At 29.5% G+C, this 13,572-nt stretch overlaps 1 protein-coding gene across 2 annotated transcripts; it reads left to right on the top strand.

Moving 5' to 3' along the window:
- The first annotated feature begins 333 nt into the window (after positions 1–333).
- Positions 334–2,368, top strand: LOC119672458 (protein mothers against dpp-like). 2 transcript variants are annotated; one of them, XM_038083511.1, is made up of 4 exons: positions 334–559; positions 820–1,115; positions 1,194–1,881; positions 1,955–2,368. In XM_038083511.1, exons 2-4 carry the CDS (start codon positions 846–848, stop codon positions 2,359–2,361), a joined length of 1,365 nt encoding a protein of 454 aa, XP_037939439.1. In that variant the 5' UTR covers positions 334–559; positions 820–845; the 3' UTR covers positions 2,362–2,368. The 2 variants fall into 2 exon arrangements, with proteins under 2 accessions (XP_037939439.1, XP_037939440.1); XM_038083512.1 differs by lacking the exon at positions 334–559 and adding an exon at positions 580–657.
- The last annotated feature ends 11,204 nt before the right edge of the window (positions 2,369–13,572 follow it).

Genomic DNA, 13,572 nt, shown 5'->3' with positions numbered 1-13,572 from the left:
AAAAAAATTCTGAAATTTTAATTGTATTAATATATATAAATAAATCAATAGTGAAATGGATCAGAAACACATACAACACAGCCAGAATATAAAGTAATTAATATACTTTAAGATAATGAGATATGTCTATAATAATAACATAAAATAAAATTTTTATATTAAATTGAATTATCAACAGTAGTGTAACTTACTTTATTAAAATAAAATTTATATTGAAATAAATAAAATTTAAATAATATTTAAAAATATTTGCGCTTCTTGTTATAAAATTTTTGTGTTTTTCAAAATGTATTTTAAGTTCTGAATTTTTTATCTTCTCTTTATACTGTTTTGTTTTTCAAGAAACAGCTGTTCTCACCAGATTACACAAAGCTGTTTCATGAATAATTGCGTAAAGAGCGTAATCTGGCATTTTATTTGTGTTACGCTCTTATTTTGTAGTTTACTTGTATTTTACTCGCTTTTTAATACGAGTAGCTCGTGGAATAGACCTATTATTAGCTATTCTTATAGTGCATTGAATGAAGGGCACAACTCTAGCTTTCATTCTAAGATATAGGTAATGTACCACCTCTATATTAAGTTATAATGTAAGCAAATTTATATAAAAGTAGTGAATGCTTGAACCATTTCAAGTTGTAAAAAAGATATGATGGAGTAAGTTTGCTTTTATTCAGTTATATTGTATGATTTTGGACAACTACGTAAAATATCTGTAAACAAATCCTGACTCTAGTCAGAAAATATACTTTTCTTGAATCGAGGTATGATAGTTCAGTATATGTAGTTACTAAAACTTGGTTATTTTTGTTCTTTTAGATTATTAAACAAATTCACCTAATACTATGGATATTAAAAGTGCTAAATCACGTACAAGCCGTGCAATCTCCACATTTAGCACACTTTTCACATTCCAATCACCAGCAGTTAAAAAATTACTTGGTTGGAAACAGGGTGATGAGGCAGAAAACTGGGCTGAGAATGCAGTCAACAGTTTAGTTAAAAAATTAAAAAAGAAAAAAGGTGCAATTGAAGAACTTGAACATGCTATATCTTGTCCAGCTCAACCATCGAAATGTGTGACTATACCGCGTTCAGCGGATGGACGGTTACAAGTAAGAGATCATTTTATTTTAAATTCATAACATCTTTACTAATAATAATTACATTTTTTTTTTTAATATTTTAACTAGGTGTCTCACAGAAAAGGGTATCCGCATGTTATATACTGCCGAGTTTGGCGTTGGCCGGATTTGCAATCACACCATGAACTCAAAGCTATAGAAATTTGTGAATATCCATTCAGCGGTAAAAAGAATGAAGTCTGCATTAATCCTTACCATTATAAGCGTGTTGAAAACTCTATGCTACCACCTGTACTTGTACCACGTAATTCAGAATTCGCACCCGGCCATTCTATGTTACATTTTAATCAAATGCATGATCAGAGTATGCCACACAACGTTAATAATTCTACATTAGGCTCTAACTCATACCTGGATCCTAATAGTCCACCAATGACATCTCTGCCAACAGCTAGCTCAAACTTAACTTTACCAAATGGCTGCTTAGCTGATAAACTGCCACCAGCGCAAAATCTTTCGAAAGATGGTACTTCTACTGATCAAAATGATGGTTCGCAGCTACTTGATTCTCAAATGGACGATGCAACACATATTAGTTATACGGAATCTGCATTTTGGGCTTCGATTGCATATTATGAACTTAATTGCCGCGTAGGTGAGGTTTTTCATTGCAATAATAATTCGGTTATAGTAGATGGATTTACAAATCCATCAAACAACTCAAAACGTTTCTGTCTGGGACAGCTAAGTAATGTTAATCGTAATAGTGTTATTGAAAATACACGCCGTCATATTGGTAAGTATATATTTATATTTTATATATTTAATGTTGTATTATTAATCAAAACTTTTTTTGTGCTATTAATTAGGTAAAGGTGTACATCTTTATTATGCAGCCGGGAAGGTATATGCTGAATGCTTATCAGAGTCGGCTATATTTGTGCAATCGCATAATTGCAATTGTCATCACGGTTTTCATCCTAGTACAGTCTGCAAGATACCGCCAGGTTCTTCATTAAAAATATTTAATAATATAGAATTTGCTCAACTACTCTCGCAGTCGGTAACGAAGGGTTTTGAAGCCGTTTACGAACTAACAAAAATGTGCACAGTACGTCTAAGTTTTGTGAAAGGTTGGGGTGCTGAATATCATCGGCAAGATGTTACTTCGACACCTTGTTGGATCGAAATACATTTACATGGACCATTGCAATGGTTAGATAAGGTACTAACTCAAATGGGATCGCCACATAATGCTATAAGTTCAGTATCGTAAATAGTTAAATTAATTACAAATAATTATAATTCAAAACTCGTTAGTTTATTTTGAACTTTTTATTTTCATATATATTTATATACAGTGACGATTAATTAATTTTTAATTTTATGTTTATATTATTAAAATTAAAATACCAACAAAAGTACTAGATATAATAGATTTTTTCAATTAAACGTTTTTATATGAATTCAAAATAAGTTTTTAAGAACCTTTCTAAGGCTCTGTGTGCGTCAATAAATAAATAATTTGAATAATATTAGTAGTGCTATAAATTATATACACTGTTACTTGTGATGGTAAATCATAGATTTTATGATATTTTATATATATATACTTAATATATTATATATATACTTAAATAATATATATATTCTATATTTTATAATATATAGAATCAAGTCAGTGAATCCATAGTTCACTGCAGTTTATTACTCTTTAAAATAATAATAATTTTTAAAACATTTTTTAAATGGTTCGATTTTTAATTTATAAATTTTTAAAAATAATACAAAATTGATTTATTTTTTATTTATATATTTAATAATTTTTTTTGAAATAAAATACCTAAATATTGAATGAAAATAACTGCATTTTATTACTTACTTTTCTTATCTAACACTGAGCTTTCAAAGCTCCCTGAATTTTCCGTACTTCATAATAAATGCAACAGGAGTTTCTAGTTAATTTTTTTCATTTAATTTCAAAGCTTTTGTGTTTAAAAATAAAAGCTTTTGCGCGAAAGAGCGTAGGCTTTTGAACTCAAACTATTGAGTATTATTATTAAAATGCTAATATTCAATGCTTAAACAAGAGTATAAACGGCTTGAGCCAATTTTCTTAAGCTAATGAGTAAAAGCTTTATTCACACAAAAACAGTAAATTATTTTATTTAATTTTACTAAAATCAAAACGAATTGTACGTACATACATATTTTTGTATATTCAATCAGAGATTTATAAATCTCTACTTTGGTGGTACATTACGTTTAGTAATGAATGCTTCTTCTTTTTCTTGGAATACCCGTATTTCAAAATTAAAGTACATGCATATCTCAATTTTGTGTGATTATAATAAGAAAAATTCAAAATAATTATATTTGTGTAAATATTTTTAAATCAGTTCGATAGATACATAGCTAGATAGATAGCTAGATAGATATACAGATTGATAGATAGATAGATTAATAAATAGATAGATAAATAGTAATATTGATTAATAGATAAATAAATAGATAGATATATTAATAGATAGATATATAAATAAATAGATAGATAAATAAATATATAGATTAATAGATAGATAAATAACAGATTGATACATAAATAGATAAATAGATAAACTGGTAGATAGATAAATAGATAGATACATTAATAGATAGATGGATAGTTAGATGATAGATTAATACATAAAGATATAGATTTATAGATAGATTGAGAGATAAACAGACAGATCAATAAAAAGATAGCTGCATAAATAAGATAATTTCAAATAAGCAGTTTCAAATGAGCAAACAAGCAATTTCCTAAGATTACTAAATCTAACTATAATGACAATGAAGTTTAATTAATCCATATATTATAAAAACTAAGCAATAGTAATATGACCAACCAATATGCATTATTTTTTAAAACGATTTTTTAAAAATGTATTATTATCACAACGAGTTTAAAGTTAATTGCACTATTCTTAATTAACTTTATTAAACTGTTTAGTATATACATCCTTTATTGTAAATGTCCTTTTATGTTGTTAGTACATTTCAATCTCATCCTGCGTATATTGCTATGCACCCAAAATAGGAGTTGCAGGCACACTGTTGCTCATTGTTATCGCTCCTTGTCATTGTTATGCTTTTTACGTGCTTTGCATATTCCGTTTATCCTTAAAATAGAGATAAGGACATCTAACGAGTGTAAACTCCTATCTTAACGCTTGAATATTTTGTTGTTACTTTTTTGCTATCTAAAAAAAAAAATTAAAAAAGATGCAAATTACACAAGTGACTAATAAAATTTGGAGTTCCTCGTGCTTAGCAAATAGGAAAAAGGATTTTCTACAAATCCCTTTTAAGTGATTTATGTTGAAGCAAACTTTTTAAGGGTAACGGGGACTTGTTAACAATTTTATTAAGTGTTTATTATGATTCAAATAATTTTCTAAATTGTTAACTAAGGATGAAACCCTGAATGTTTCCTAATATTTTATTACTATAACAGATTCTCAGTCTCAGTAAAGGATTAAATAAATGGTTTTAATTAAATGTGTTTATATTATAGTACAGCAGTTTTATTAAATTAATTATATTTTTTTTATTAACTAATTTTTAATTAATTAATTTTATATTCTATTATGATTGTAAAAGGTCTCCAGTTAGCATATACTTTTTGTAATACAACGGTACTCAATTAGGTGATAATTAAACTTTAAAATGAGAATATATACGCGTTTACACAATCACAAGTAACTTAATAACGTAATAAGTGAATTTATATACGTTTACACTATCACAATTAACCTAATAACGTAATATGTGGCATTTTGAATACAAAATTTATACAAAAATATCTTTTATTAAATTTAACATGTGTTAAAAATCAAACAGCATACAAAGATTTTTGTTACTCATATAAGTGATAAATAATCTCTCGAATATGTTTTTTTATATATCACAATTAATTTAATAATGTAATAAGTGGCAATTTTTATACAAAGCCCATATTAAATACCTACAAAAATATTATTTATTAACTATTGTTTGGTAAATGGTGGAACCCCTCCAACAAGCGTCATATATTATTAACGTATCTCCTTTTATGTATCGAAAATAAAAAATGTATCCATAAAAAGTGTTAACTGAATGCTACACCAAAGTGAGGCTATCTGGTTTGCTTTTGTCTCCATGACTTTGTTAATGAAAGAACTTGTCTCATTTAAAGCAAAGGAGACACAAAGACTATCCATCAGATATTGATAATTTTTCCTCATAACTGCTATAACATTATGTATTAAATTTAAATAATTAAGTACCATATGGATTATATGTATATAGAATAAACAAATATTTGACTCATGTGTTCAATAAGATGGCATGCAAATAAATGGTGAATAATCGGTTATAGCAAGTGGAAGGATATCTGCTGACTTGTCATTATAAACAATCAAGAAAGCATTTGGTAAAATTGTGTTTATTTCCTATCAGAGTTTAATTGTGTGTTTTCAAAAACACACATTTTAAATTTATTTATTAATTATTAATGTCATTTGCGACCCTATGGTCCTCCTAGAAGTTAAAGGATTCAATATAATGTCACTTAACTTCGCATTTATACTCCAATATAGCTTCCATAAGTATAATTACATTAATTATTGTAAACTTTGGAAACCATCGCTCATTCAGCGTAACAATTGCTTTAAATTTAACGAATTTGAGTTTAATTGAATTATTTCAGTTAGATACAGAAGTTAGATACATTTGTTAAGATACATGTGAGTATGTACACAAATAATATATCAGCAAAACAAGCTGAACCCGTGTAATTCGGTTTTAATATCCATGTTTGAGTTTAATACATTATTTTTTTATTTTATAAATGTGTGTATTTATCTGTTTTCAGAGCATATGAGGACTTGCAAAATTTTCAATTTCTCTATTTCCCTCACAGGTAATGAATTCGAACATAGATTTGCGTTTCGATTATCTGTTTGTATATCCCCAAGCAAACAACTAGAAATGATTGATGATGGCGTTAAGTCTGATGTGTATCTGAATGAATAATGACCTCTACTAGATAATAGAAACATATGTACATATTGAACAAATGGATTGCTGTTTATGATAGATAAAATAAATGTCTTGCACAAAGACAGTGAATACAAAAATCATTTCAGTTTTATTAAATAGTTAAAGAAGTTAAGTTTTTCTTAAATATACAAATACTTCAGGAAAACAATTTTATTTATTATAAATATTGACAAAAATAATCATTTTGGTTTTTAGCAGCATTTAGCACAACTAACATTGAGTATAATAATTAGATCTTATAATATGTAGAAAGATTTTCACACGTAGACACTCTCCAGCTTTTATGGCTGCTATTCTCTTATCGACTGCATCGACATCTTCACACCATCTCAGTTTCAGTCGCCTTCTTTCCTATAGGGTTATGTGAATGAGCGTTTGATTTTTCGAATGTATCTGTGATGGGTTTATTCTGGCTATATGCCTGCTCAATATTTTGGACCCAACGAACTAAATAGCACTTTCACCAAATAACAATCAATCCGCATATTCGATTGATAAATTTTGTTTGAATGAATTTGATAATAATTAGCTATTGCTTCTAAGTTTAGTACTTTTATATCGGTACAATATATTTATACTAACGTTTTTTCAAATCCTGGCAATATTTGTTAAAGTCGATTTTCGAAATGGTCTCTAAAGCGCGTATCCATTCTCTTTTCATCTTCTCAAATAGGTCCGAAACATTATAACCGGATAGGTGTGTTTGGCTTAAAGAAAAGTTAGGTTTGAATATGTGTTGAATTTATGGCAAAATATTTTCGAAGAACTAATGCAGTGTGCGTTAGTGTGGCTTAATCCAAGAATTTTCTACCTGGTCTGGAGTTTTTTTGCGCATAGTTTTACGTAAATGATTATCTCAACAATAGTACATTGCTTCGTAGATTTGGATCAGAGTCACTACTTTGTGATGTCTTTAACTTTATAGAGCTTTAACTGATTTACAAGTATATAATAGAAACAGAGCTGCATATATATGAGTATGGCAGATTTGAGTCAGAGCCTTTACTTTGAGACCTCATTCGTCGTTTAGGGTTTAAACTAAAAAGAGACCTTATTGTTAAAAAATGTTTTGTTTTTGTTTAGTTGAATTAAATGCTCTAAAACCATGTCAAACAAGTATTTCAGTTTATTGGTTGGGGTGTCTTTTCTTATCATAACAAGCGCTTTTGATACCTACTACTATTTCCACAAAACGCTTTCCTTTTACTGACGAATGCAATTTCTTGAGAAGCAAAAGAAAATGCTCGATATTAATGAATCAATTCCGACAACATTCTTTCAGCTCCCCACACTCAAACAACTTTCGAAAAAATCTTTAAAGCATCTTTCAAGTTTTGCAAGTGGTCTTTTGAAAGACTAAAAACTCTTTTCGGTCTGTTTTTGATTTCACTACGAAAGTAATAGAACGAAACCGCTTACTAAGATGAATTACAATAGATAAAACTTTTGACAGACTTTTGTCTGTCAAAAGTCCTTTCAAAAGGTCTTTCAGTCGATTTTACAAAAATCCTACAAAAAACCTTTAGTGTTCTTTGTCACAATTGCTCTATAAATCGGGTGAATATGAAGTTTGATTGACTTTGTGGACGCATATAGTTGCCAATAGATGAAAAGACTCTATTTAAAAAAGTCCTGTTTGGTTTTGAATAGATCTTGGGTAATTGTTTATATTAATTATTAATAGCACTTCACAGCAACTGATTAAAATTACTACCTCTCTTTACTATATTTAAAGAGAATTCAGTTAATATTTTCAATAAAAACCAATACATTTTTAATTAAAAAATGTGCAAAGTAGTTGGATGGGCAATAATTTTGAACTAAATGCTGCAAAATCCCTCGATTGACCAAAGTTCCTCATTTTTTTGTAGTTTTTTTATTAAGTGGCACAAATGGTGCACATTTGTAACTGTAGAAATGGTTTGTACAAATGGTTATCCTTGAGAGCTACAAAGTGTTAAAGCGTTAAAATAATAAGTTTGAACACAAAATACATGAAAGCATATAAGAGGCAAGAACTTGTAGACTAAAGTGGTATTCACTTCACTTTATATGAATGTAACAAGGATTACACACAACTGCATTTATTACTATTTGCGAAAGGATGACATCTAGAGAGGAATATTACAAGGCAAAGATAAAATTGTACATTTTAGTAGAATTTCTACAATTTCATTTTCTAAAATTAATTTAATTAAATTATGTTTGCAAACTTTAAGTCTTAAATAGCTGAAGGGAAACGAAATAATTTTAGAGAAATGATTTAAAACTATTAAACTCATATTTGTTAATTAATTCCTGGAAATGGTATTTTTATTAAAGTAAATAATTTTTCTTCACTAACTGAAATATTATATTTTTCTATGCATAAGTCAATATACTCTCTAATAGCTCTTTTATATTGAAACTCCCATCAAAGAATAAATTGCTTGGTAACTCGAGATTAGTTACGTCTTCGACCAAACATGAATTATCCTTACGATTTTCTTATGTCTTTGCCTTTGTTTACAGCATCAATTCGTAAAGTTCTCCCCTCATTAAAGTGTGTAATATGATTTTGAAAGGATATCTGCTTGCTTACTTGGCACTAAACTTAAGCTGCATGAGAAGCAAACAATGAAAATGCTTTGCCAACAATTTTCGCTTACTTGCATAATAAGGATCTGTATTATCCCGCTAATAAGCGGAAAAATGCTTGCATTGTTCTTTAGTCCTTTGAAAAGCGTATCTGATGCCTTATATTTTTTCGCATGAGTGGATTTATGCGGAAAATATGGATTTGCGGATTATGTTGTTCACCAAAAAGAAAAAAAATAAACATGAGATAGCATATTTGAATAAACTGGCATTGTCGTATAATTTATTCAAAATCTTATTTATTACAAACAACAAGGAAGGAAAGCTCATGTAAGTAATAAGGATTATAAGAGTTTTGAAGAAATTTTGAGAGTATCATGTTCATGTGTGAAATAATATGTTTTGTAGATGAGACGAAGTTTCTTATGAAAAAAATAAGATTGAAATGGAATTGGATATGTTTCAATGAAAATGAGTATTTTTTTAACGATACAAGCGAGAAAAGAATAAGTGAAAACTTTGTTCAATAACTATGCAGAGTGCCAACTGTTCGTCAAAAGTATAACTAAAGCTTTTATTATTTTTATCTATTTCAATCAGTACTTGATTTGCAAGCCAATATATATAGTTATATATATGTATATATTGTGGGATTTTGGGACAGCGCACCGTGCGGCAAATGACCCCATTGCAGTGAAGGATTAGCTGAAGTAGACCACGAAACGACTTGGGATCTTTTCGTCCTTCGATTCTCGGATGTAATTATTGAGTTAAAGATAGAGAGGCTCCCATTCGCATTGAGATTGCTTGCCAAGTCATCACCAACCTAATGGAGTCCCAAGATAGTCCTACTCCTGCTTGCCAGTTCTGGACTTTGGTTCAGTCTATCTATAAGTGCTCATCTCTCTCCATCTCCATGCTGCTTTCCTGCTCTCTCAAAACTCAATGTTAAAGTACTCAAGTCCAAGGTTAAAATATCAGTTCCTTTCCTCTTTCATGAAAGATATTTTATGCTGATTCGCTGCCTTCTCAAGACTCAAAGTTAAAGTACTCGAGTCCGAAGTAGTAATTAGCTAAAATAACAGTTTCTTTCCTCTTTCAAATATTCTTCAATTTCTTAAAAGAGACCGAAAGTTTTCGTAATTTGTTGAAATGAAATTTACAATACAATGGATCTTTATGGTCTGAGTGCGGTGTTTCTTTGTCCAAATCATTCCCAAAAAGTGGGTTTAGTGTGTTAAAGTCTAACATAGTGGCTTTTGATGCTTTCCGCCAACTGAAATGAAGCAAAAAAAAGCAACATATCTAAATATTCAATTTATAATGAAAAAATATATTAGAAAAGAGTACGAGTAGATGTTACATTAAATATTCTATTGTACTTATCGCAGCTAAATTTCTCAAAGGGACTTCTTCTTTGAAAAAGTTAGAAAGTTACTTCTAACTTTAAAATGGTTTTCAGATCTGAATACAAGTGGTATTTCATTTGTGGTATCATAATGCTCCATTATTTGTGTTTAAGTAAGTTTGGGTCCACAAGGATGCTACTTCAATTGTACCCAATCTGTTTTAGCTTAACGTCCCTTTGCCCAGCACAAATTTCTTTCCGTTTAAGTGAAATATTTTTGACTAAAAGAATATGAATATTTGATATATTATGCATATTTTTGAAATATATTCCAACAATTTATTATACAATATAACATATACATATGGAAAAAACATATTTTGTGTTAAAATAGCTGCAGAAATTGCATCCTTTTTATCCTTTTTAAAGATTTCATTGAAGTGTAATGCAATCCTTTGTACTCGAGTGCAGCATCCACAAACAATCCATAACTGATAATGGTCAAAATAAATATTTGTTCGTACGTTATGTTAAGTGACTTGAATTTTGCTCGACGAAACTTCAATTTCCGTTGACATCATTGTCAATGAGGGCAGAAAACATACGTGCACTACCCATAGATGCACTACCCAGACTGCATTCGCAAGCAATGCTCGAGAGCTGTGAAAAATGTTTTCATATGCGGGCAGAATATAGATGAGCCAAGTGGAGAGCAGTTATCAATAATGGCAGTAGTGTCGAAAGGACAATATGAAACTTACAAAACTTTTGTTAGGATAGCAGAAGTTTTCTGTTATTTAATCCAGCTCCTTGTTGACTTTTGTTACACTGAACTGATGGGAAAATCGATATGGAACTAGCAAGTTTATGATTTCATTCTGCTGGTGAAGGATAATTGCTTTGAAATACTTTAAATACTTTAAATAAGGTTTCGTTTTGCTAACGAAGTCATAAACTTGTTTAGAATTTGTTATAAATTGCAAAAATGCAACTTCGAAGCATTTCATATATATGTATTTCTGGGGTTTCCGTATCTTGTACTGCAAAATTCTTGCACACTAGCATCTGTATCCGTAACCTTGCATGTTTTGCTATTGTATCTTGCAATCCGCTTTCTGTGCTCTAAGGTCGAATTCAGTTCTAAAGTTTATTATTATAAATGTCTTGATTTATGTTGTGTACTGCAATTTATTCATAATGCATTGAAGCTCATTTGTCTTCAACATGTTTCACACACCATTTGTTGCAATCTATTTATCCTTATTTAATGGGATAAACACATTCCTGCATGTGCTACTAAGATTATATCGGCAAGTATGCAAATCCTTTTACTGTTCATGCTTGTATGAAATTGTTTGGGTAAGCAATGAATTATTTAAGAATTCCATACCAAATTAATGATGTTGAAAAATGATAAACTGCATTTAAATTGAAGAGATTTTTATTTCCATATTTAGTTTTGTTAGGAGTGACATATTTTCATAACAAAATATGATGACACTGAATACACAAAATGACACCACTTCAAAAAGGGCTCTTGAAATGTAAATTATTTAAAGTATGGGAAGATCTTGTAGTAAAATAAATTTGTTAAAATGTCAACTTAATCTGGAATAATTAAATTAAAAGACATTTTAACCAATAACTCAAAATGGATAACTCCAGTCTCTTTAGTAATTAATCATCTCCGATTTGGATGAAATTTTTTATGAACTTCTTTCATAAAATAAAAAGACACTTATTTCGGGAAAAAATGTTGTAATTTTTTTTGCTGGTAAAATCAGTTTAACTTAAAGTCAAGTTGCTCTGCTAAAAACATTTTATTTACTTCTTGCTTTTGTAGGCCCACCCTATTTGGGCTGCAAACAGTTCTTCTCAAATAGAAAAAATCTTATAGAATTTTTAAAGATTCTTATAAAAAATCTTTAACCTTTTTTTCTGTTTGCAATTTTTAAAATCCATGTTCTATGCTGAGTAATATGCATAGATCTCGACTGCATGAACTACCTCCTGACTTTTTTTAATCTAACACCCTGACTTAGTATCCATCGTGGGGTAAAACCTTCTCCAATAATTTTTATTATACTTCGATGAGTCGCATTCGACTGCCCTCATCATCCCTCTCTATAACCGCGGCTTTCGAGATCCTGGTTATAGAGTACAATAATCTCACACGCTTAATTTACTTGTTTTTTTCCTTAATTATTCTCCTTGCTTTCTGATTTAAATGAACTCGGTTTTCAAACTACTAATTGTATTCATCCCTAAACCCTCTCGCTCATTACCGAAACGATATTCACAGCATTCTGAACTTCAGGGTGCTTGGCTGGAATTTTCATTATTCATTCCATTATTCATAAAAAATGGTTTTAGTGCGTAAATGTTTTACAAAAGAACTATTGTTAAATATTAAAAATATATTACTTTTTTTTTACAATACTTTATGGGTTTTTGTTAATATTAAAAATAACTTGTTTTCTTTACAATACTTTATAGGTTTTAAATTAAGATGTCAACTTCTAAATTTATGTAATATTGAAATGAATTGTGATCGCAAAAGGAGAGGGCAGCTGTACTTCTTCTTAAATATCACTGATCACATTTATCCAATACTAAAATCTTCAGGGTCTCCTTTTTCGCCGACTTGACATGACTGTTATACTTTAAAATTACGGACTTACTTAAGTATATAGAGTTATCCGATTGGGACAAAAAAATTTAAATTTAAAAATTTATCAAGTTAATTTGCTTTTACTTGAGAGGGACATTGCGCCGTTTTCAATGGACTCTCTTTGGATTATTGCGTTTGATGGTGTTTCTTCAGTTTAGCGGGAAGAGCAACGTCTATTTGTAGCATCACAATGTGCTTTTACCTTAACTTTGGTTGATTTTGGATAATGATAACAGATATTTATATATTGGTATACATAAAAAATAATAATATATATTTATATTACTGGACATAAATTGGATATATTGGACATTAGACATATATTTATGTCCTTTTGGATTTACAACACAAATTTATTTGACTTAAAATATATTATTTACCACTTTAATCTATTACTTACATACATTTACTAACAATACATATTTTACATTAATAGTACACACAATGTTTATATATCCCTTAATCTTCATTTGTGTTACTGATGCCTTTGTTGCATTCTACATATTCCAAAGCCTTTCACATATGCAATACATTCACTTCGCTGCATATCCTGCAACAAAATAAAATAGAAGAATAGAAAAAAAGAATATTTTGTGAATTTAAGTGGAAATGCATTCTAATGTTAATGTTTATATTAATGTCAGAGAGCGAAGCGGGAGGCAGTGAGAGGTGAAACGGGCCAACGGGCCAACGGGGCAACTACTGTAGACTCCTATTAAGTGGCTTTGTTACGTTCGAGCTCATTACAACGCATTTGCTCCAACATAAATAGAAACATGCAGAAGGATTCGCACACAATCCTTCCAAAG

Source organism: Teleopsis dalmanni, chromosome 1, assembly GCF_002237135.1.
Source record: "Teleopsis dalmanni isolate 2A chromosome 1, ASM223713v2, whole genome shotgun sequence".
In the NCBI taxonomy this organism is placed as follows: Eukaryota; Metazoa; Arthropoda; class Insecta; order Diptera; family Diopsidae; genus Teleopsis; species Teleopsis dalmanni.
The sequence above is the reverse complement of the archived record's forward strand: the minus strand, read 5'-3'. Positions and strand labels throughout refer to the sequence as shown.